The following is a 14404-nucleotide window of genomic DNA, read 5'->3' on the forward strand; positions in this document are numbered from 1 at the left end:
GGGAGAAGGTAGCTGAGAGTGCAATAGGTGGATGGAGGTGGGGGTAAAGGTGATATGTCAGAGAGGAGGGTGGAGTAAATAGGTGGGAAGGAAGATTGACAGGTGGGACAGGTCATGAGGGCGGTGCTGAGCTGGAAGGTTGGAGCTGGGGTAAGGTGGGGTGAGGGGAAATGAGGAAACTGATGAAGTCCACATTGATGCCCTGGGGTTGAAGGGTCCCGAGGCGGAAGATGAGGCGTTCTTCCTCCAGGCGTTGGTCGGTGAGGGAGCGGTGGTGGAGGAGGCCCAGGATCTGCATGTCCTTGGCAGAGTAGGAGGGGGAGTTGAAATGTTGGGCCACAGGGCAGTGGGGTTGATTGCTGCAGGTGTCCCAGAGATGTTCTCCAAAGCGGTCTGCCAGAAGGCATCCAATCTTCCCAATGTAGAGGAGACAGCATAGGGAGCAACAGACACAATAAATGATATTGGTGGATGTGCAGGTAAAACTTTGATGGATGTGGAAGGCTCCTTTGGGGCCTTGGACGGAGGTGAGGAGGGAGGTGTGGGCACAGGTTTTGCAATTCCTGAGGTGGCAGGGGAAGGTGCCAGGATGGGAGGGTGTGTTGTTAGGGAGCGTGGATCTGATCAGGTTGTCGTGGAGGAAACTGTCTTTGCTGAAGGCAGAAAGGGGTGGGGAGGGAAATATATCCCTGGTGGTGGGGTCCGTTTGTAGATGTCCAGCATCTGCCAACCTTACCGACTCCTGGTCCCTGTATGTGCTCACCCTTAGGACTCTGGAGCTCAGGCCTCAGCCTTGATTCTTGCATGGACTCTATGAAAGGCTATCAACAATGACGGGCTACCAGGAATCTGGAATTTAACTGTTTTTGGAGGCTTAGGGTCCTAAGGCAAGTTAATCCAGTAAAGAAGCAGCCCACTTGCTTGGCACCACATCCACAAACATCCACTACCTCCACTAACGATACTCAGTGACAGCGGAGTGTACTATCTACAAGATACGCTGCAGCAATTCACTGAAGATCCTTAGACAGCATCTTCCAAACCCACGACCACTTCCATCCAGAAGGACAAGAGCAACATTTACATGGGAACATCACTCCACTGCAAGTTCCCCTCCAAGCCACTCACCATCGTGACTTGGAAATATATCACCATTCCTTCACTGTTGTTGAGTCAAAATCCTGGAATTCCCTCCCTAAGGACATTGTGGGTCGACCTACACAATATGGTGTGCAGCGATTCAAGAAGGCAGCTCACCCCCACCTTGTCAAGGGCCAGTTCGAGAAAGAGAATAACTGCTGGCCCAGCCAGTGACACCCACATCCCATGAGTGAATAAGGGGTAAAAAAACACTGGCTGAGGATCTGACAGGACTTGGAAAACAATGCTGGGATTTCCTGCATGTTGCAGCGACCTTTTTAAAAATAAAACACTTCCTTTGGCTCGTGAGGGATTTTCCCTGTTGGAGGGGATGTGCAGGAAGTAGTGAGATGTGGGGGGGTTGGGGAGGTGAAAGGGGACCAGTGAGCCGTGTCTGGCTGCAGGCTATGGTCTGACCAAAGGGCAGGGTCAGTTTGTGTCGGATGTCTGGAGCCTTGTAATTGAGTTATCCAGCCAGGAGCCCACAATAGCCTCTTTCAATGCAAAACTCCCCTCATCAGGGCAGATTCAATTGCAGTCAGTCAGTGCCTGAATAAACTGTCATCTGTGAGCGTGCTGTCTCATTCCAGTCACCAATTTATAACTTTCAGAGTCAGATAATGAGCTGTAGCTGACACATTCCTGGGAGATGAAGGTTGCTTTGTTTGTTAACCAACGCAGAGCTGAAGGAACCTGCTTAAAATTAGAACTGTGTTCCTTAGAGCAAATTAAGAAGCATTTCTTCACACAATGAGAGGCGGAAATCTAGATCTCCCTCAAAAGCGCTGTTATAAAGAACTAGAATTACGGAAGCAAGACAAGTGGGTGGAGTGAAGATACCGATCTGCTGCAGTCTCACTGAAAGGAGGAACACACTAGAGGGGCTGAGTGGCCTCCTCTTGTTCCTCAGTCTCCTCGGTCCAAAGGACTAGCTGGTTGGACCACTCTTCTCCTCAATCTACCTACAGCTTCTGTTCCAGCACTCACCGGATACACTCCACCGTGTAGTACTGCAGTGACGAGCTCCCTGCCCCTGGCCCGGGTTTCCATGACAATGCCACCTCCGAGTTAGACACGGCCGCAGCCTCCGGTCGGGATGGAGCCTCTGGCGGTGAGCACCGGTCTGTGAAAATACCAATGGGCATCAGTAAGGCACACAGAGGCTGGGCTACTTTTTCATGCAGAGGGTGGTGTGTGTATGGAAGGAGCTGCCAGAGGAACTGGTGGAGGCTAGTACAGTTACAACAATTAAAAGGCATCTGGATGTATATATGAATAGGAAGGAATATGGACCAAGTGCTGGCAAATGGCACTAGATTAGGTTAGGATATCTGGTTGGCATGGTCGAGTTACTGTACATCTCCATGACTCTAGAACTGCACAAGTATAGGAAAGCAACAGGGAACTAGTGCTTCAGTGACTGGACAGCATTTACTGAATAATCCTGAGCTCCTGTCAATACCCTAATAATCAATCTCAAATAATCAGCCAAGCTCACAATTTACCCTTACTAGAGAACAGGGACTCATTTCTGCAAACAAAAGGAATATGTTCCAGTCCCTTGCTTTTTTTGTTTGAATTGCTCTGTAGATTTCAGAAAGTAGAAATCTCCATTGCTTTCCCCATGGTAACACTTCTGCCAATTAGAATCAACCTGCCAATGAATCAGCACCCTTAACTCCTGTCATATAAATCCTTGTAATCGTTTAGAGTCAAAGAGTCATAGAGATGTACAGCATGTACAGCAACCTGTCCATGCTAACCTGATATCCCAACCCAATCTAGTCCCATCTGCCAGCACCCGGCCCATATCCCTCCAAACCCTTCCTATTCATATACCCATCCAAATGCCTCTTAAATGTTGCAATTGTACTAGCCTCCACCACTTCCTCTGGCAGCTCATTCCATACACATACCACCCTCTGCGTGGAAACATTGCCCCTTAGATCTCTTTTATATCTTTCCCCTCTCACCCTAAACCTATGCCCACTAGTTCTGGACTCCCCGACCCCAGGGAAAAGACTTTGCCTATTTATCCTATCCATGCCCCTCATAATTTTGTCACCCCTCAGCCTCCGATGCTCCAGGGAAAACAGCCCCAGCCTGTTCAGCCTCTCCTTATAACTCAAATCCTCCAACCCTGGCAACATCCTTATAAATCTTTTCTGAACCCTTTTGAGTTTCACAACATCTTTCCGACAGGAAGGAGACCAGAATTGCATGCAATATTCCAACATTGCCTAACCAATATCCTGTACAGCTGCAACATGACCTCCCAACTCCTGTACTCAATACATTGACCAATAAAGGAAAGCATACCAAACACCGCTTTCACTATCCTATCTACCTGGACTCCACTTTCAAGGAGTTATACCTGCACTCCAAGGTCTCTTTGTTCAGCAACACTCCCTAGGACCTTACCATTAAGTGTATAGGTCCTGCTAAGATTTGCTTTCCCAAGATGCAGCACCTCGCATTTATCTGAATTAAATTCCATCTGCCACTTCTCAGTCCATTGGCCCATCTGGTCCAGATCCTGTTGTAATCTTACATAACCGTCTTCACTGTCCACTACACCTCCAATTTTGGTGTCATCTGCAAACTTACTAACTGTACCTATTGTGCTCGCATCCAATTCATTTATGTAAATGAAAAAATGTAGAGGACCCAGCACCGATCCTTGTGGCACTCCATGGTCACAGGCCTCCAGTATGAAAAACAACCCTCCACCACCACCCTCTGTCTTCTACCTTTGAGCCAGTTCTGTATCCAAATGGCTAGTTCTCCCTGTATTCCGTGAGATCTAACCTTGCTAATCAGTCTCCCATGGGGAACCTTGTCGAACGCCTTACTGAAGTCCATATAGATCACATCTACTGCTCTGCCCTCATCAATCTTCTTTGTTACTTCTTCAAAAAACTCAATCAAGTTTGTGAGACATGATTTCCCACGCACAAAGCCATGTTGACTATCCCTAATCAGTCCTTGCATTTCCAAATACATGTACATCCTGTCCCTCAGGTTTCCTTCCAACAACTTGCCCTCCACCAACATCAGGCTCACCGGTCAATAGTTCCCTGGCTTGTCCTTACCACCCTTCTTAAATAGTGGCACCACATTTGCCAACCTCCAGTCTTCCGGCACCTCACCTGTGACTATTGATGATACAAATATCTCAGCAAGAGGCCCAGCAATCACTTCCCTAGCTTCCCACAGAGTTCTAGGGCACACCTGATCAGGTCCTGGGAATTTATCCACCTTTACCTCTTTCAAGACATCCAGCACTTCTTCCTCTGTAATATGGACATTTTGCAAGATGTCACCCTCTATTTCCCTACAGTCTATATCTTCCATATCCTTTTTCACAGTTAATACTAATGCAAAATACTCATTTAGTATCTCCCCCATTTTTTGCGGCTCCACACAAAGGCTGCGTTGCTGATCTTTGAGGGGCCCAATTCTCTCCCTAGTTACCCTTTTGTCCTTAATGTATTTGTAAAAACCCTTTGGATTCTCCTTAATTCTATTTGCCAAAGCTATCTCATGTCCCCTTTTTGCCCTCCTGATTTCCCTCTTAAGTATACTCCTACTTCCTTTATATTCTTCTAAGGATTCACTCAATCTATGCTGTCTTTACCTGACATATGCTTCCTTCTTTTTCTTAACCAAACTCTCAATTTCTTTAGTCATCCAGCATTCCCTATACCTACCAGCCTTCCCTTTCACCCTGACAGGAATATACTTTCTCTGGATTCTCGTGATCTCATTTCTGCAGGCTTCCCATTTTCCAGCCGTCCCTTTACCTGCGACCATCTGCCCCCAATCAGCTTTCGAAAGTTCTTGCCTGATACCGTTTTTTGAAATGTGCTGATTGAGGACAGCGGCTTACAGAAAACAAGCTCTGAGTACTCTGCCTGGCCCAAATTGAGGGCACAATGCCGTAGGGTTGGGAAAGGAAAAGAAAATTCTTGCATTTCTGTAACGCCCAGGACATTCCAAAAGCCTTTGCAGCCAATGAAATGCATTTGAAGAGGTGCAAGGTGGGAGTCGCCACAGTGAATGTGTGCACAGCAGGATCCCACAAAGAGCGGAATGATTGCAAAATGATAACCTGTTTTCATCATGTTGATTTAAGGGATGGATTTCAGTCAGAGCATCTGGGGGGGAAATGCCTGCTCATCTTCAAATAGTGAGTGCAGGCTCATTTACCACATGCTGAGTGGGAAGACAGGGAGTCAGCCTAACATCTCTTCTGAAAAATGGCACACTGACCGTATTGCACTGGGACCATCGACCTGCCTTGCAGGTTCTTATCTCTTGATCCCATGACCTGGCGACTCAGAGAGGACACTGATGCCAACTGAGGCCCAACTGGAGCTTACCAAATAAGGCTGGGCTGCTTTGTCCTCAGGACTATCCCACCTCCTGACCTCTGCTTTCTGAACTACAGGTCATTGCCAAACCATGGGCAGGTTGGTCTTCTCACTGCTGGGAGACCTGAGTTAGGTTCTGGATCAGCCAGCAAGCGGCTAATGAGGCCTCAGCTGCTCAAAAAAGATTAGGGAACGCTTAATGTATTTGTAAAACCCTTTGGATTCTCAGCGGAGGGTCAGCAACAACCTGAACTGGAGTGATAGAGAGAGCAAAAGATTAACAAGCTAATCTGAAATGCAGGATGCACTGATGGAGAATCTGAGAAAACATGGGAGGAAAGAAAAAGGGTTCTAATGATGGCAGAAGCTGCATAAACATTTGCAAAGTTCAATTAAGCTGATTCTGTAACATGAAAGGCAATATAGGAATATAAGTTATTGTTGTTTGGCCAGTTTCTCTAAATTCTGGGGACGGGTTCATACCTTGAGTGACAGTTGTCACATACTTTGTGGGACTTGGCCTCCCCTCCTCTGTCACGCTACGTGCTTTCACTGTCACACGGTATCTGGTCCCTGGTTTCAGATTCCCAACATCCATTTCCTGGAGACAGAGAGAGAGGGGGATAGAGAGAGAGGGGGAGAGAGAGAGAGAGAGAGAGAGAAATGCAACAAGTTTAACACAGGAGCCAAGCATCACACATGTTATCACACACTGTGACACACATGGGTACCACACACTGTGACACACATGCTATCACTCACTGAGACACACACAGATGCCACAAACAATAAGACACAAAATAGCACTCCCTGAGACACGCATGGATACCACACAATGTAACCCATCTGGGCATCATATATTATTCCCTGGCAACATCACAAAGTCTGTCATTGTATTGAACAAATATTGTATTGAATGAACAGCTGTGGAAGACAGACTGACTCCATCTTTAGCAAGTAGGTGACTAGCAGTTTAACATCACAGCATTGGATCAACTTCCATCTCTTCAGGTGCGAGGGGAAATCAGAATTTTAAACACGTCTATCTGGTCACTTCTCAGCCTCCGATGCTCTAGTGAAACAATTCAAGTTTGTCCAAGGCTCTCCTTCTTGTTAAAACATTCTTGAAAATACACTTGCTGATTCTATTACAAGTGCTGTACAAGATGACTAAATGGATAAGTCTGTGTTTGTGTTCAAAGCTGCTGCTGGATAAAGAATTATGAATCAAACACACCTCAACCTGGTTAGTGTATCAAGTCTTGGAAGATACGACTTTGCCCTATTGTAGGTGTTCTGTTACCTCAGGAATTTAATAAATGTGTGGCTGCAGACTTGAAAATTACTAGTCAGAGGTCAAAGTGTTTCCAGAGTGACTTTACTTAAATTGAAGGTTGCATTCCTGAAAATCGCAATTTAAATGAGAGAAAAAAATCTTTTAAGTGAACTATCATTCCTCTGGGAATCAAATGTTAAAAATGGAGTCGGGTTAGGGTCTACCTTGGCAGAAGAAAACTAAAATAGCATACCTGCACTCTCTAAGTAGGAGTGCTTTAAATGCCTAGATTGGGAAATGAAGTAACAAAAGAAAATGTATTTAATTTCATACACCAGTTTCAAGGTATAGCAAAATTTACCAAGGATCCTTAGACAGCACCTTCCAAACCAATGACCACTTCCAAATAAGAGAACAAGGGCAGCAGATACATGACACATCAACTCATGCAAGTTCCCCTCCAAGCCACTCACCATCCTGACTTGGAAATGCATTGCCGTTACTTCATTGTTGCTGGGTCAAAATCCTGGAACTCCCTCCCTAAGAGCATTTTGGGTCAATCTGCAGCATACGGACTGGAGGAGTTCAAGAAGACAGCTGATCACCATCTTCTCACAGGGAAACTAGGGATGGGGAATGAACGATGGCCTAGCCAGCGTTACCCAAGCCATGAATGAATTTTAAAAATTATGTCTAAAATGTAACCGATCAAATTGAAATGTGACAAACTGGAGGACATTTATAAAACTGAGCCATAAGAAGCTTTCCACCATAATTTGGATACAGAACTGGCTGGAAGGTAGAAGACAGAGGGTGGTGATGGAGGGTTGTTTTTCAGACTGGAGGCCTGACACCAATGGAGTATCACAAGGATCAGTGCTGGGTCCATTACTTTTTGTCATTTATATAAAAGATTTGGATGTGAACGTAGGAGGTATGGTTAGTAAGTTTGCAGATGACACCAAAATTGGAGGTGCAGCGAAGAAGGTCACCTCAGATTACAATGAGATCTTGATCAGATGTGCCAATGGACTGAGGAGTGGCAGATGAAGTTTAATTTAGATAAATGTGAGGTGCTGCATTTTGGGAAAGCAAGTCTTAGTAGGACTTATACACTTAATGGTGAGGTCCTTGGGGATGTTGCTGAACAAAGAGATCTTGGAGTGCAGGCTCATAGCTCCTTGAAAGTGGAGTCACCGGTAGATAGGATAGTGAGGAAGGCGTTTGGTATGTTTTCCTTTATTGGTCAGAGTATTGAGTATAGGAGTTGGGAGGTCATGTTGCGGCTGTACAGGATGTCAGTTAGTCCACTTTTAGAATATTGTGTGCAATTCTGGTCTTCCTATTGGAAGGATGCTGTGAAACTTGAAAGGGTTCAGAAAAGATTTACAAGGATGTTGCCAGGGTTAGAGAGTTTTAGCTATAGAGAGAGGCTGATTAGACTGGAACTATTTTCCCTGGAGCGTTGGAGCTGAGGAGTGACCTTATAGAGGTTTATGAAATCATGAGGGGCATGGAAAGGATAAATAGACAAAGTTTTTTCCCTTGGAGTGGGGGTGTGCAGGACTAGAGGGCATAGGTTTAGGGTGAGAGGGGAAAGATATAAAAGAGACTTAGTGGGTAACGTTTTCATATAGAGGGTGGTGCATGTATGGAATGAGCTGTCAGAAGAACTGGTGGAGGCTGGTACAACTATAATATTTAAAAGTCATCTGGATGGATAAATGAATAGGAAGGGTTTAGAGGTAAATGGGCCAGGTGCTGGCAAATGGAACTAGATTAGGTTGGGATATCTAGTCAGCATGGATGAGTTAGACCAAAGGGCTTGTTTCTGTGGTATACATCTCCACGACTCCTTAAAAGAAGGTTTAAATCGCAAGGATACACACCTGCCCTATTAATATACTTTATTGCAGTAAAATATCTCAAGACCCTGCAGAGGTGTGGAATCAGAACAAATTAAACTTTAAATAACTAAATGGAGATATCTGGGTAGATTTCCTGTGCTTTCCCAAAAGGTTAGTCATTAAGGACCATCTTAAAGATGGAGAGAGAAGCCAAGAGGTTTAAAGATGGTGGGTGGGGAGTGGCCAGGGCCCAGGCAGCAGAAGCCATGACCACCAATGGTTGAACAATCCAAAACAAAGGCTAGAATTAGAGGAACTCAGATATGTCAGTGGCTGAGCAAAATCCCAGAAATAAGGATAACGAGGATGAGAATTCGGAAATCAAGGCATTACCCATACTGGGTGCCAATGTAACCCATAAGTTGAGAAAGTGAGTGGTGAACAGAACTTGGTGAGAATTCAGATACATGCAGCAATGTTTCTGGTGAGCTCTAGTTTACAGATATTGGAAGATGGCGACTCAGCAAGAGGGCACTGCCAAGTACTGCTCCACAGCTACCTGATGAAGGAGTAGCGCTCTGAAAGCTAGATCTTCCAAATAAACCTGTTAGATTATAACCTGATATTGTGTGATTTTTAACTTTGTCCACCCCAGTCCAACACCGGCATCTCCACATCAAGTCTAGAAGAATCAAAGAATATTCCCATGGGAACTAAAATTCAATTGACAGGGTCAGAAATATTATTTGGATATCCTAGGTACTTACATACATTTGTGGACTTTTCATCTGGTCCTGCAAAACAGAAATAAAAATGAAAATTTTTGCCAATACTCAACATTGCTGTTTCCTCCAGAGCTAGCCTCTGAGAGGGGGTAATATGTGTGTGTGGGGAGATCACTCCTTTTTCATGCTGCTGTCACCATATCCATTCCAGTGTCCCACAACAAGAAACTGAACCTGCATTGTTGGGACAAGTCATTAGGGCCACTCAAGGGCACTGTTCCCTGATTTGGGTTAACATAGAAGGGAGATGGGAGATTGTGGCATCGTAGGAATGTCACTGTACTTGTCATCTAGATGCTCTAAGTGAATGCTGTAGGAGCAGTAGTTCAAATCCCACCACAGCAGCTGATGAATTTTAAATTCAATTAATGAATCAGGAATCATTAGCTTCCCTCAGTAATGGTGGCTGTGAAACTATCATTAATCATTGTTAACTAATGTCCTTTGCTGTCCTTAACCTGTCTGGCTATACATGACTCCAGACCCACATCAATGTGGTTGACTATGAACTGCTGTCAGAAACAGCCGAGCAAGAGATTCAATTCATTCGGGATTGAAGGCAAATGCCAATCTTACCATGACACCACATGCACCAAAATAGAGTTAAAAGAACAAAGGGTTAAAGGGTGCTCTTGGAAATAAAGGGTTTGGACTTGGAATACGACAGGATGGAGGTTATTCTGAAATCTCTTAAAAAACAGCAACTGAGTTCAGTCCTGGTCGTTGTACCTCAGGAGGAAGACATTGGGCCTTGAAGAGAGCACAGTGTGGATTCACCAGAACAATGACGCTAAGTTAGATGTTCCTGTAACCAGATAGTTCAGAAGCAGGCCTCACCATCTAAGGGTAGGGGTAGGTCATTTTGGACTGTGAGGAGCAGAAATTTCTTCACCTGGAGAGTAGTGAGTCTGTGGAATTCTCTGACACAAAAAGCAGTTGAGGCCGAAACATTGAATGTTTTCAAGATGGAGATATAGTTCTTCAGGCTGAAGAGGCCAAAGAGAAACTGGGAATAGGGCATTAAGTTGGATGATCAGCCCTGATCATACTGAATGGTTGAGTAATCTTGAAGGGCCTGCTTCTGCTCCTATGTTCTATGTTTCTATTTCTATGTTATGAGGACAGTTTGCATATATTAGGTTTGTATTCCGTCCATTATGGAAGATTAAAGGTTGCCTTGTTTGAGATGGGTGAGGATTTGATACTAGGAGATGGAGTGAAGTGATACTGTAACCAGCGAATCTCAGAGCTGAAAGGGGAAACCAGTTGTGGGGAAAATGCAATGAAACACCATGAGTTGGGCTTGATGCATCATCTTTGGCAGAATAGCAGGCTAGTTCAGACACACTCTGATACAAATTTAAAGTCCAATGGCAGAGGCATCAAGTGGACTGTAGACTTGACCAAGGCCTTAAACTTCATTCCCAACTAAAGGGCTTCTGCCACTGCAGTGACCTAACAAAATTCCATCAAAGGTGTTCAAAAGGAGGCAGGCCTGTTCCCACTGGAATATGGCAAGTCTGGCCTCAGTGTAAAATCCAGGTCTGGGTAGAAAGCAAATCTGATCACCCATTGTCGTACTTCCAGAATGACAATTAAATGTGTTTTTCAGATGTGGGCATCGCTGGCTGGGCCAGCATTTATTGCCTATCCTTAGTTACCCCTTGAGAAGGTGGGAGTGAGCTGCGTTCTTGAAAACTGCTCAAGGTAGACCCACAATGCCATTAGGGAGGGGATTCCAGGATTTTGACCCAACAGCACAGAAGGAATGGCGATATATTTACAAGTCAGGATGGTGAGTGGCTTGGAGGGGAACTTGTGGGCAGTGGCGTTCCCATGTATCTACTGCCCTTATCGTCCTCGATGGTAGTGATTGTAGGTTTGGAAAGTGCCAGTCACACAATCAATCTTTGACACTTGTTAATTAACTCAAAGGATAGTAATTTCATGTTTTTGCTTCCTATTGACTAATGTTTATTGATGAAATATTATTGACAAACCCCCAAGACTGTCAGATACTAACCATGCTGTGATTGTCCTGGTTGAAGAGTAGATCCTGGGCTATCTTGGGAAGGACAGGTCTGTTACCTTTCATCTCTGTGTACAACACCTGGTCAATAAAAAAAACAGAGATACAGCTTAGGTGGAGTGTAACTCACTCAAGTGGATTTCAAAACTTACAAATTTCCAGGCAGTTTACATGATGTCCTTTAATTTACTTTTCGGGTACTGGGCCAGTCAGGAAATTCCAACATTCCAGTCTTCCCTCAGCTGGGGACTGTGACCAGGAGACTCTCCTCCACTGACCAGAAGAAATGATTGATAACATCCTTATCCATCTAGAATGAGGACAGTGTCTGCAACAGAATTATATGGTGCAGAAAGAGGTTGTTCAGCCCCTTGTGCCTGCACTGGTTCTATTCCTTATTGCCAATCTCCTGTCTTTTCCCCATATCCTTGCACTCCATTTCTATCCAAATATCCATCCAATGCCCCTCTTGAATGCTCAATTGAACCTGCCTCTACCACATTGCCACACAGTGCATACCCCAACTACTCGTTGGGTGTAAAGATTTTTTTTTCACATCACCCTTGCTTCGTTTGCACAGCACTTTCAGTCTATGCCCTTTGTTCTTATTCCTTTTATGAGTGGGAACAGCTTCTCCCAATCGATTCTACCCAGCCCACTCATGATTTTGAAGACACTCCTTACCCAGCCAGGGACCATAGGCGATGCCAGCGAACCCAGTATCCATCTCAATAACAGTGGAATCCTCCTCTTCTACAGTTCAGTAATAATGGACTGTTACTAAATACTGAGGTTCCGTTTTATCCCCCGATCGCATTCCCACCTGTGATTTATTTGGATGGAGGAACCATTACCGTGTAGCCGGTGATGTTGCTGTGCCGTCGAGGTGTTCTCCATCGGACTTTGAAGGCCGTACAGTTCAGGGCTTCCAGCAGCACATTCTGTGGGGGGCTTGGCCGTTCTAGCATAAGGGAGACATTCAGTTAGAACAAAGTATCACTCTCTCAATAGTTCCTCTATCACAGTTCCTCTCTTAAGCCAGAGACCCAGGTAATGTTCTGGGGACACAGGTTTAAATTTGAATTCAGCAAAGAAAATCTGGAATTAAGACTTGAATGATGACCATGATCATTGTCGATTGTCAGGAAAACCCACCTGGATCATCAACGTCCTTCAGGGAAAGAAACTCCAAGCTCACAAGAATGTGGTTGACTCCTAACTGCCCTCTGGGCAATTAGGTATGGGAAATAATTATTAGCCTGGCCAGCCTTGCCTGTTTCCTGTGATTGAATAAAAAAAACCGCATGGTCTTGTGCAGGAACCACACAAAGACATTCATAAAGCATCGATTTACTTAAAAAGGGCCAAAATAAGACCAGTTACAATTAAAATACAAAAGTATGATAGCGAGAGTTGATTAAAATAATCTGCTAGGAACACAGACAAATTTGGAGAAACTCAGCAGGTCTGGCAGCATCTGTGGAAAATTAAACAGAGTTAGTGTTTTGAGTCCAGAGACTCTTCATCAGAATGGCTTGTGATTGCATTTCATCTGTTTTCCAATCCCAGTTCCAATTGTGTCTGTTTGTGAGAGTGTGTCGGTATATGGGGGTGTGACCAGGTGCAAAAATTTGGAAATGGTTTCAAGACATTGTTGTGGAAGACACAATGTTTTACCATCTGAAGCATGACCAAGCTGACAGTGAGTGAGAGAGCAGCCTCCCTGAACTGTCCACCCGAGGATCTCAGTGCCATTTCATCCTGTACCAGCTTCAGTCACACCGCAATGGACAGCCAGCTTCCTTCAAGCACCAAAATGAAGTATAGCACAGGTAATGCCTTTACAGTATGGAGGCACAATGCGGATTACAGATATTGTTCCATTGGAACCAAACAAACCCCAGCACCTCGTTTTCATCTCAAGAGCCTCAGAATTTTAATTCGCAAATTGGGATTGACCATTGAAGAGAAAGTAGAAAGTTAAAACTCCAGTTATAAATCAAAGAAAATAACCTTCTCCCTCGACTCTTTAACACTGAAAGTAAAGCTGCCTCTACTCTATCCCCATCAGATGCTCCCAGCACAGGGTCGGATACATAGTAACGCTCTTTCTACACTGTCCCCATCAAACACTCCCAGGACAGGGACATCGCAGGGTTAGATATAGAGTAACATTCCCTCTATACTGTCTATCAAACACTCCCAGGACAGGCACAGCACAGGGTCAGATACAGAGTAATGCTCTTTCTACACCATCCGCATCAAACACTCCCAGGACACGGATAGCATGGGATTAGATACAATGTAAAGCCCTTTACCACAGTCCCAATCAAATACTCTCAGGACAGTGACAGCACAGCGTTAGATACAGAATAAAGTTCCCTCTACACTGTCTATCAAACATTCCCAGGACAGGGACAGCACAGGGTTAATACAGTGTAAAGCCCCCTTTACACAGTTCCCATCACACACTCCTAGGACGGGACAGAAAGGGGTTAGATACAGAATAAAGCTCCCTCTACATTGTCCTCATCAAACACTCCCAGGACAGGAATAGCATGGATTTAGATACAGAGTAAAGGTCCTTCTCCCCAGATATTCACATCCCTCTGCATTGCAAGGTTCTGCAGTCTGTCTCCATTTAAATAACATTCTGTTTCTTTGATCTTCCTGCCAAAGTGTCAAGTCAGGACATTGTCACATTTTTCTTCTTAAACTTCCACTTATCACATCTTTGCCTATTCCAAACTGAGACAGAAATAGAGAGAGAGAAAATGAGGGAGACATAGGGAGTGACTGAAGGGGAGAGACACAAAAAGTGGGAAAGGAATACTGACAGAGAAAAAAAGTGAGTGAGAAAGAGAGAGAGACAAAAACAGTGACAGGGAGGGAGAAACAAAGACAGACAGAGAGAGAGGGGGGAGAGAAATAGAGGGACGGTCAGAGCTTGCAAG

The 14404-nt window shown here is 44.8% G+C and overlaps 1 protein-coding gene across 6 annotated transcripts in view; it reads right to left on the bottom strand.

Moving 5' to 3' along the window:
• The window catches only part of egflam (EGF-like, fibronectin type III and laminin G domains), a 113662-nt gene that overhangs the window by 97171 nt on the left and 2087 nt on the right, over positions 1-14404 (bottom strand). For 5 of the 6 annotated variants that reach the window (XM_072593353.1, XM_072593343.1, XM_072593313.1 and 2 more), the window contains exons 2-6: positions 12305-12411; positions 11445-11531; positions 9404-9430; positions 5997-6114; positions 2128-2263 (exon numbers count right to left, since the gene is read on the bottom strand). In XM_072593353.1, coding sequence (XP_072449454.1) covers positions 2128-2263; positions 5997-6114; positions 9404-9430; positions 11445-11531; positions 12305-12411 — 475 coding nt within the window. The remainder of the gene's footprint in view (positions 1-2127; positions 2264-5996; positions 6115-9403; positions 9431-11444; positions 11532-12304; positions 12412-14404) is intronic. The other variant, XM_072593333.1, reaches the window with a different exon arrangement.

This window comes from Chiloscyllium punctatum, chromosome 2 (genome assembly GCF_047496795.1).
Source record: "Chiloscyllium punctatum isolate Juve2018m chromosome 2, sChiPun1.3, whole genome shotgun sequence".
NCBI lineage: Eukaryota > Metazoa > Chordata > Chondrichthyes > Orectolobiformes > Hemiscylliidae > Chiloscyllium > Chiloscyllium punctatum.